We start from the raw sequence: 10,471 nt of genomic DNA, 5'->3' as shown, positions 1-10,471 counted from the left end.
CCAATGATATATTGGACAAGGGTTTAATCTCCAAAATATATAAAGAACTCATACAACTCAATAACAGGAAGACAAACAATCTTATTACAAAACAGACAATGAACCTAAGTAGACACTTCTCAAAGAAGGACATACAGAGAGCCCATAGACATATGAAAAATGCTTAACATCACTAGCAATCAGAGAGATGCAAATTAAAACTACAATGGGGAGTTTTACCCCCATCTTCCACACAGGGCCAGCAGTAAGATAACCAGATTGATGGAATCCACATTGTGTGCAACCACCGCCAGCTGGGCCTTCTTGCTCTCCACCAGGGTGGTGACAGTGTTAACTCCTGCTCAAAGGTCAGGTGGCCTTTCTGTGGGGACATCCCCTTTGCTGGCATCTTTTTTCTCCACCCTGGGCCAGCAATCTCTGCTTCTTCTCTTGCTTTGTCTTTGATCAGTACTTGTGGGCCAGCTTGAGTAGCTGCATAGTTGTTTGGTGAACATAGTTGTTTGTTCACCCAAGGCCTGGGTGAACTGGTTAATGGCAGGAGGCACTTTCAGACACTTATAGAGAATAGCCCATTGCCTCTGCAGCTGAATGTAGCAGGGCCACTTGACAAAATGGGTGAGGTCCGTTTTGGGCTGGATGTCTTGTCTGATGACAAAATTCTTAGGCCTTTTTTCAAAAAGGGGATTCACCACCTTCTGGGCCTCCTGCTTCTTCATGACGGCATGGGCTGGCGCCACCTTTTCCCCTTAGCTTTCTTTCCCTTCAGCATCTTGGGTGGCAGGAGGAGAGAGCTCATGCATGATTTTTAATAACTAAATAGTATTATGTACTATTTAGAGTATGGATGCATCAAAGTTTATTTAATCAATTCCAAATTGTGCGTTAAAGTTGTTACCTATTTTTCATTGATATTACAAAGTACATAGCAATGAACATTCTTGTGCAAAAAATCTCTTTGCATACTTCTGATTATTTCTTTAGGATAGTTTTATTATAGAAAAAGACACATAACATAAAAATTAACATCTTAACCATTTTAAGTGTATAGTTCAGTAATGTTCAATATATTCACATCGTTGTGAAACAACTCTTCAGAACTTTTTCATCTTGCAAATCTGAAACTTTATACCCATTAAGCAACTCTACTTTCCCCATCTCCTTAGCCCCTGGCAAAACCATTCTACTTCTGTGTCTATGAATTTAAGTATCTCATATAAGTGGAATCATACAGTATGTCTTGTCTTTTTGTGTCTGGCTTATTTCTTTTTTTTAATTAAAAAAATTATTGTTATTCAATTACAGTTGTATGCCTTTTCTCCCCATCCCTCCACCCCACCCCAGCTGAACCCACTTCCACCCTCCCCCTTGATTTTGTCCATGTGTCCTTTATAGTAGTTCCTGTAATCCCCTCTTCTCACTGTCCCCTCCCAACTCCCTCCTGGCTATTGTTAGATTGTTCTTAACTTCAATGTCTCTGGTTATATTTTGTTTGCTTTTTTCTTCTGTTGATTATGTTCCAGTTAAAGATGAGATCATATGGTATTTGACCCTCACCGTCTGGCTTATTTCACTTAACATAATGTCCTCAAAGTTCATCCATGTTTTATCATGTGACAGGATTTCTTTCATTTTTCAAGCTAAATAGTATTTGATTGTATGTATGTACCATATTTTGTTTACCCATTCATTCACCAATAGATATTTGGGTTGCATCTACCTCTTGGATATTTTTAATGGTACTGCTGTAAGCATGGGTGTACAAATCTCTTGGAAATTCTGCTTTCAATTCATCTGGATATATAACCAGAAGTGGGACTGCTGGATCGCATGGTTGTTCTATTTTTAATTTGTTGAAGAACCTCAATACTGTGTTCCATAGCAGTGGCACCATTTTACAATCCTTCCAACAGTGGACAAAGATTTCAATTTCTGCACAAGCTTGCAATCACTTGGTATTTTCTGTTTTTGTGATAGTAGCCATGCTAACTGGAGTGAGGAGATAGCTTGTTGTGGGTTTGATTTGCATTTTCTGATGATTAGTAATGTTGAACATCTTTTCACATACCTGTTAGCCTTTTGTACACCATTTTTCAACCTTCACTCTCTGTCTATTCAACTTTCACTCTCTCCTGTGCTCCCACATCTGGGCAAGGTAATAAGAAAGCCTGAGTACTTCCTGCTTTGGTGCCAGCAGGAGTTTCAAACCACATAAGCTTGTCCATACACAGGAACTGTCACCCCAACCCCAACCATAACCACAATTAAAATCCCAAGCCAGCCTCCTTTCTATGGTTTCTCAAGCCATTTTTGGACTAACCTGGGAGGCCTGGCTGCTATCCCCAGAAAGCCCATTATGTAAGTAATAAATAGTTTCACACCCTCTTAGTATGTATGTGGTATGATCAGTCTTGACATGTAAACCAAATTTGGGGTGAGGGTTCACCCTGTTTCTGCATAATGGTCACAACAGATGTCTGCCATGTTTCTCCTCATGGTCTCAAGGTAACTACTGCAGCTCTAAACAACACATCCTCATACCAGCATTGCAAGGATGAGGGCTTGTGGTGGAAGGTGTTCACTTCATTGGTCCTCTAACTCTTACAAAGGAAAATCCTTCCTGGAAACCCCCAGCAAATTTCCTGATATGTCTTATTGACCAGCACCCATTTATATGCCCACCCCTAAACTAATAACTGACAAAGGAAAACAAGATTGGCTGAGACCAATCATGAGACACTTTCCAGGGCCGACACATCACTGTATAAGCAATGTTAGAGGTTCTGTTAGCAAGAAAGAAAGTAGGATTTGCTGTTAGCTATTAACCAAATCACATCTGCCACAGGAATGTCAATACAGTCCTTTTTCAGATATTTTATGTAGAATTTTTGCAGAAGGGCCAGTATATTGTATACTATATTATTTTATACACTTTTTTCCTGATTGGCTATTAAAATTATACTAGTTTCACAAAATGAACTGAAGAGCTGTCCGTCTTGCCTATGGTGTGGAATATACACCTTTAATTTACAATATACATCTTTAACTTTTTGTGATATACATTTAAAAGTTATTATTATTCTTAGTGCATAATGCAAGAATCTCACAACAAAAAATGCTCTTGGATGTTAACCAAAAGTAACACAGAAATGTTAGTATAACCTCTTTACAGCTATATTTGTAAATGGCATTCTTTTTGGTAATACCTTCTTCTCATTGAATATTATATTATTTTTAAAGACTTTATTTATTTAGACAGGAGAAGGGAGGGAGAGAAACATCAATGTGTGGTTGCCTCTCGTGTGCCCCTTGTTGGGGATCTGGCCTGCAACCCATGCATGTGCCCTGACTGGGAATCGAACTGGTGACCCTTTGGTTCACAGGCCAGAGCTCAATCCACTGAACCACACCATCCAGGGCTGAATATTATATTTTAATGGCTATACAGAATGATCTGGGGAGCTTTTCATATTTTTCTGTGACTGAAATGGCGTATAGGTTAATAGGAATTAGCATGAAATCATTTTTGTCCTTCAATAACTAACTACACTCTATGCCTCTGTAAATTGTAGTGCCTCAGTACTCAGTCCTCTGTTTTCTACTCATCTCTCTTCCCAGGGGATCCCATTCAAGTTCCTGATTGTCAAACACCATCAATTCACTATTGATTTCCAATTTTACATTTTCAACTCAACTTCCCCCCTGTTCTCCAGACCTGTCCAGACCAGACCAGATCACTAGAAGAGATCATAAACCACATCTCTGAAACATACTCTTGCTTTTTGCTTTCTTCTCCATCTCAGAAATGGTACCACCATCCACCCACTTATTACTCAAACCTAAGCACTAGGAGTCATTCTTGCCTCCTTTCTTTCTCTGAATTTTACAACCCCCATACAAACAAGCTAAATACCTGTCAATTCTACTCCCAAAATATATCCTCAAACACTCTCCATGTGTTCATATCCACTAACACTGCTTTAGACTAAGCCAAATCATGACTATTTCTTGCTGGGTCAACCGCAACAACTTCCAAACTGTTATCCCTATTTATACACTTAATCCCCTGTACAAACTAGACCACTTCTTACACCATACACAAGAATAAACTCAAAATGGATTAAAGGCTTAGCCCTGACTGGTGTGGCTCAGTGGCTCGAGTGCAGGCCTGTGAGTGGAAAGGTCACTGGTTCGATTTCCTGTCAGGGCAGCCTGGATTGTGGGCCAGGTCCCCTGTAGGGGGCATGTGAGAAGCAACCACATATTGATGTTTCTCTCCTTCTCTTTCTTCCTCCCTTCCCCTCTTTCTGAAACTAAACAAATAAAATCTTTATAAATTAAAAAAAAAGACTTCAATGTAAGACTTAAAACCATAAAACTCCTAGGAGAAAACATAAGCAGTAAAATCTCAGACATTTCTCTTAGCAATATTTGTTTCTGATATATCTCCTGGAGCAAGGGAAACAAAAGTAAAAATAAATAAATAGGACTACGTCAAAATAAAAAGGTTTTGCACAGCAAAATACCCCAACAAAATGAAAAGAACCTACTGAAATGTGAGAAGATATTTGCCAATGATGTGTTAATAAGGGCTTGATACCCAAAATTTATAAAGAACTCATACAACTCTACATCAACCTCCCCAAACAATCCAAATAAAAATGGGCAGAAGACATGAATAGACACTTCTCCAAAGAGGACATGGAGATGGCTAATAGACATATGAGAAGATGGTCAATGTTACTAATCATCAGAGAAATGCAAATTAATACAACAATGAGATATCACCTCACACCTGGCAGAATGGCTATCATCAATAAATCAACAAATGAGAAGTGTTGGCAAGGATGTGGAGAAAAGCGACCTTTGTGTACTGTTGGTGGGAATGCAGACTGGTGCAACCACTGCAAAAAATTAAGAATGGAACTGTCTTATTACCCAGCAATTCCACTTCTGGGTATCTGAAGAAACCCAAGACAATAATTCAGAAGAATATATGCTCCCCCCATATTCACTGCAGCATTATCTACATTAGCCAAGATACGGAAGTGACCTAAGTGCCCATCAACAAACAAGTGGATAAAAAAAGTGGTGGTACATTTACACAATGGAATATTACTGAGCCATAAAACACAACGAAATCTTACCATTTGTGACAGCATGGAGGACCTAGACTGTACTATGCTCAGTCAAATAAGTCAGTCAGAAAAAGACAAGTACCATATGATTTCACTTATATGTGAATTTAAAGAACAAAAATAAACAACCAAAATAGAAACAGACTCATAGACACAGAGACTGGACCAGTGATTAACAGAGGGAAGGGGGTTTGAGGCTCTGGGTGAAAAAGGTGAAAGGATTGAGAAATACAAATTGGTAGTCACAAAATAGTCTTGGGGATGTAAAGTACAACATAGGGAATACAGTCGGTAACATTGTAATACGTATGTATGGTGCCCAGAGGGTATTGGAAATGTTGGGGGAGCATTTTGTAAGGTATATGATTGTCTAAGCACTATGCTGTACACCTGCAACTAATACAAACTAATATTGAATGTAAACTATAATTGAAAAATAAAATTTTAGAGAGTCTAAGTTGGAAATACACAATTGTGATAGAGGTAGTATTTTAAATTATGGAAATGAATAGGCTTATCTAAGAAGAGCATATAGAATGAAAAGAGAAGAGGTCAGAGGAAAAACCTGGGGAAACACCAACTTTGGGGCCTTGGGCAGAAGAAGAACAAGCAATTCAAAGAAACTGAGCAAAATAAGGCAAAGTGATAGGAGAAACATCAGTAGAATGTGATGTCACAGAAACCAAGACAGGATGGAGTGTCAAAGATGGAGTGGTCAACAGAATCAAACCCTATTGAAAAATCACATGAAAACTAACTTTCAAAGTATCCAGTAGCTTTTGTACTGGGGTAGAGACTTTTGGTGACCTTATCAGAGAATTTTCATTAAATTTATTAGGGGGCAAAACCAAAGTGCAACAGCTTAAATGGCGAAGCATAATGAAGTAGACATAGTATAGACTACTTTCTAAGAAGAAGAGAGAAAGGCCAGGACATAGAGTAGAGGGAAGAAATTATTCTAAGATCAGAGGGAACTTGAACAGTTTTACTACATGGGGAAAAAGTACCCACTAGCACCAGAAAGGGGGAGGTGCTGGAAATACAGGGAAAATAGCTGTATTGAAGTCCTTGAGGCAAAGGAACAGGAGGGACTGGGATCTAGAGCATGAAGATAGGTTTTAGCAAGGAAATCTCAAGGACTTTGTGGCTCAATCGCTGGATTTTCTTCTTTTTTTTAGATTATAAAAAAAGATTTTATTTATTTTTAGAGAAAGGGGACGGAAGGAATAAAGGGAGGGAGAGAAACATGATTTGCCTCTTGCACACCCCCAACTGGTGACCTGGCCTGCAACCCACACACATGCCTTGACCAGGAATCAAACCAGCAATGTTTCAGTTCACAGGCCAGCACTGAATTCACTGAGCCACACCAGCCAGGGCTGGATTTTCTTAATGAGAGGAACTCCAAATTTATCTGCTTAGAATGAGAAGGGAAGAGTAAAGTCATCTTGAGACTGTATCGAAAGTTTGATATAGCAACTGAGAGTTATGGAAGAGGAAGCTGAACCAAAAAGAGTCCTCCTTGCACCCACTCATCCAATTCCCAGGTTAGAAATTCATGCCGCTTGTCTCAGTATTGTCTGTCATAAACTCTTGGAAACAAAGAATCATTTCTGGCTCATGAGACCCCTTGGTCCAGCCTCCCAGCCAGCCGACCCTGTAGGAGGCGTTGTATTAAGGAACGTAGGTCCCACGCACAGCTCAGTGAGCACCAACACTCCCGCCATGCAGGGGGCGTACTGCCAATGCTGGTGGGTCCCAACACCCCTCGCGGCATAACTCAGAGCTCATAGCTGTGACGCGGTAGGGCCGTCTCTTCCAGCAGGTGTTCGTGTGGTAAGCGAATCGGCTTCACTCTTTGTTACGAGAACGAGTGGGTGAAAAAGTAAGGAGTCCAAGGAGGAGGCCAGGACTGGGCAAGAATTGAAGTGGGACTGAGCAAGGAGGTGAGGGGCCAATCGTTAGGGGGCCACCGCTTACTTCAGCACAGGCGGGAGTCTGCTGACTAGGCCGCGTCAGCAATGGCCCTGGCCTTAGGGGACGCTAAAAGCGGTTTTCGCTACAACGATGTACTCCAGTTCATTAACGGAGAGGTGCTCAGTAATGGCGGCGGCCGGGACTTCTATTTGGCCTACCGCGAACGGCCCTGGGACGAGATAGAAGACCGGCTTCAGGCCATCCTGACTAACCCTGAAGTGCCGTTCACCCTCAAGAGGGCCTGCGCCTGGAGCGCGCTGGCTTTGGGTGTGCGTGTGGCCGCAAGGCAGCGCGCGCAGCGCGCGCGCAGGGTCCGCCGACTGCAGGAGCGGGTTCAGGAGCACGAGAGCGCCTCCAGGTCTCTGGCTGTCCGGCTGCAGCAGCTCCGCAACGAGCACGATTTGCTGGTCTCGCAGTTGCGTCGCGCGCGGGAAGACCTGCGGCAGGCGCAGGACCAGCGCGAAGTGGTGCGCTGGCAGCTGCTCCAGGCTGAAAGGCGGCTCCAGATGGAGTCTCAGGCCCAGCGGCAGAGTAATACTACGCGGCCTCCGAATGTGCAGGAGCGGAACCAGGTGCAGCCCAAAAGGCGGCAGCGTCAGTCGGATGCCGGTTCCCAGAAGACCCAGATGGCCTCAGCAACGGGCGTGATTTTCGTGCCAGCGTTTCCAGATCCCCAGATGCCTACTGGGGTGTTCTATCCATCTGGCATGTGCCTTGCAGTTGGGTCCCAAAAGGAGGTAACCCTGCAGTGTTACCAGCGGAGCCAAGGCCAACAGGAAGGTGCCGTGGGGCCCTACTTCATAAATCCCTCAGGGCACAGCCAGAGTCAAGAAAACCCAACCTCAAGAAGCAGAAACCCGAGGGACAGGCGCCCTGTCTACCAAAAGGTAAGATAGCTTTTGAATCCCAGAAAGAGGGGAAACCCAGACCTCATGAGAAGGGATTGGGATGCCTATGGTATAGAGTGTGAATAATTTTTCCAGACACTTGTCTTGCGATGAGTGCAAGAAAATCTAGATGCCAAGTGAGATGGGAAGCCTTGGCCCAAAACAAGCTCCTCACTTGACTTTAGGGATGTTGAAAAAGAATGGACAAATACTCCAAAGAGAAATCAATTTCTGGAGGCTCCCTTGTGATTGAAAACTTTTATTTACATAATAGAAAATTTGAAAACCCAGCAAACAAAAATTGTCATTATCCTACCATCAAGCAATAACCATTTTTAACATTAATATAGCTATTTCCACATATTGGTCTCTTTTCCCCAATTTCACATTATGCATGTATGTATATGTGTGTATATAATGTGTGCTATTTTAAAGAAATATGAAATTGGCTATGTTCATTAATCTTTTAAAGGAAAATTTCTCTAATTGCATTTAAGTTCACAGGCGGTGGACTCTGGGTGGCTGCTACCAATTGGTTAACACTGTATAGAGGACGGCATGATGAATCATTCTTTTTCTCCTTTCTGTGTTCTCCTTAACCTCCTCTCTCCCATAATACCAGGTCTTCAACTGAGAATAGTGATACTTTTAGAAGATAAGATAGATTATATTGTGGAAACACTGGTTTTCTTTGAGAATGTGATTATTATGCTATAACCTGCAGCAACGTTCATATTTGTTTCTTGATTTGGTTTTTATAACATTCATAGGTGAGGGCATGTTCTTTGTGTCTCCAAGCTCCAGAAACCTATGTGAAGCTGAAGAAGTTCTGGCTCCCCAGTGTGTGAATGTTCATGAAATACCCTTCTGGCTCTGAGCAAGCAGCCTGCACTGCAGTGAAACCTCAACTGGCTGGAGCTAAAAAGAATGTGAAAGAATCAGGAAAAAGGAGACATTCTCGCACACACATTTTGGAACAAGGGAGAACAGACAGATTTTATTAGAACTTAATGTTTCTGTTGGGGAAAAGGGATTAATATAGCACAGTTCAAAGAGGGTTGGGGGATAGTAGTACATTTTAGAAATTATAGCAGTTTTATTGAGTTTTATTCATTAATTGAACTAATAGTTATTGTCTAGTATTTGTTAGGAACTACAATGATATGTTATTAATATTTGTTATTATCACACATTATAACCTTATTTAGTGAGTTTGGTTAGATTACAAGAGAGAGCATAATTTGAGATACAAAATAGATTAGAGGTGATTTCTTTGCCTTGCATGTAATATGACCTTCGGGTAAACCCAACTGAAATAATATCCAGATAGTTTTGCAGTTTTGAGAGTAACATCAAATAGACTTTCATGAAAGGACTTGAGTAACGTAACTGCTCATCTCGTTGGTCCCAGGTGAGACAAATGAGCAGTGGTAAATATTGGGAAAGTGGCTTCACGAGAATGCAAGCAGCACTCTTCTGGTTCTGCTTATTTCCTCCTTTGAGAGGGACAGCTATCCTCTCGAGGATAGGGAGGGAGGGGGGCTTCCGTGGGGCCTTCATTTTGTTGTCTGAAAGACCACTGGGTGACTGTGTTAAAGAAAGGCAGTGTTTGGGGGAGTGTTGGTTATATATGCAATGCCTGAGCCTTGGCCACTTTCATCTCAAGTCCCTTTCCAGTCAAGAGTGGATGAAGAACAAAAAGAATTCCAAGGACAGACATGGCGCTTCCCTTGGGAGGGCTAACTGGATTGAAAAATAGACTGGACTGGGTGGGACAGGCACTCTTGAGAATGCCTCTGTGCCTCTTGTCTTCTACTTGGTGTGTTCTCTGTGGGCCCCGAAAGGCAGTTGGAGCCCAGGGGATGGGAACTTAGATCAGCCCCCAGTTTGAACAAAAGATGTCCTAGAGTTTCTCCTCTTAGTTCTGCCCAGTTCACCAAGCTCAACCTTTGTCAGTTTTTTCTAACTAGTAATAAAGCGTGTGCATTTTCCTGCTGTGTCTTCTGTGTGGTGTGTATCTCAGGGCAGGCTTGCTCAGACGCTGCAGCTTAAAACTACATCTTCCCTCTATCCCATGGAGCTGAAAGGTCAATCTCATTCCCTATTGAAGGGACCCGCCTCTTTCTGTAGGTTACTTAAGAATGGGAGGGAGGGGGACTTCTGTGAGGCCTTCAATCATTTTGTGATTGTCTCTGCTACCCTCGCTGTCCCAGTCCACATGGTCCCTTGAAGGTGGGTGTCTCTGCTGCTCCTAGGCCCATGGTGTATGAGGTGGGGAGCAGGTTTCTCTGCCTAGGCTAAGAGACCTAATGCCTGGGGTCCAGCTCCCCCGTGTATACCATCTCTCTGAGGCCCTGTCCCTCTAAGTAGAAATTTCCCTCATTTCTTTTTTTAAACTATTTTTGTTGACACTATTACAGACATCCCCCTTTCCCCTCCTTTGCCCACCTCCACCCAGCCCCCATCCTGCAT

General features: G+C 42.3%; 1 protein-coding gene and 1 pseudogene across 1 annotated transcript; one reads left to right on the top strand and one right to left on the bottom strand.

Moving 5' to 3' along the window:
* On the bottom strand, positions 1 to 800 carry LOC112310539 (large ribosomal subunit protein eL8 pseudogene; annotated as a pseudogene).
* A 6,356-nt stretch (positions 801 to 7,156) lies between these two features.
* Positions 7,157 to 10,128, top strand: LOC112310540 (testis-expressed protein 13C-1-like). Its single transcript, XM_024566747.3, has 2 exons — positions 7,157 to 7,999; positions 8,798 to 10,128. Exons 1-2 carry the CDS (start codon positions 7,157 to 7,159, stop codon positions 8,813 to 8,815), a joined length of 861 nt encoding a protein of 286 aa, XP_024422515.2. The 3' UTR covers positions 8,816 to 10,128.
* Positions 10,129 to 10,471: the final 343 nt, after the last annotated feature.

This window comes from Desmodus rotundus, chromosome X (genome assembly GCF_022682495.2).
Source record: "Desmodus rotundus isolate HL8 chromosome X, HLdesRot8A.1, whole genome shotgun sequence".
Taxonomy (NCBI): Eukaryota; Metazoa; Chordata; class Mammalia; order Chiroptera; family Phyllostomidae; genus Desmodus; species Desmodus rotundus.
The sequence above is the reverse complement of the archived record's forward strand: the minus strand, read 5'-3'. Positions and strand labels throughout refer to the sequence as shown.

Excerpts from the sequence above, each read along its gene's own strand:
- LOC112310540 (XM_024566747.3), top strand. The coding sequence starts at position 7,157 with ATGGCCCTGGCCTTAGGGGACGCTAAAAGCGGTTTTCGCTACAACGAT.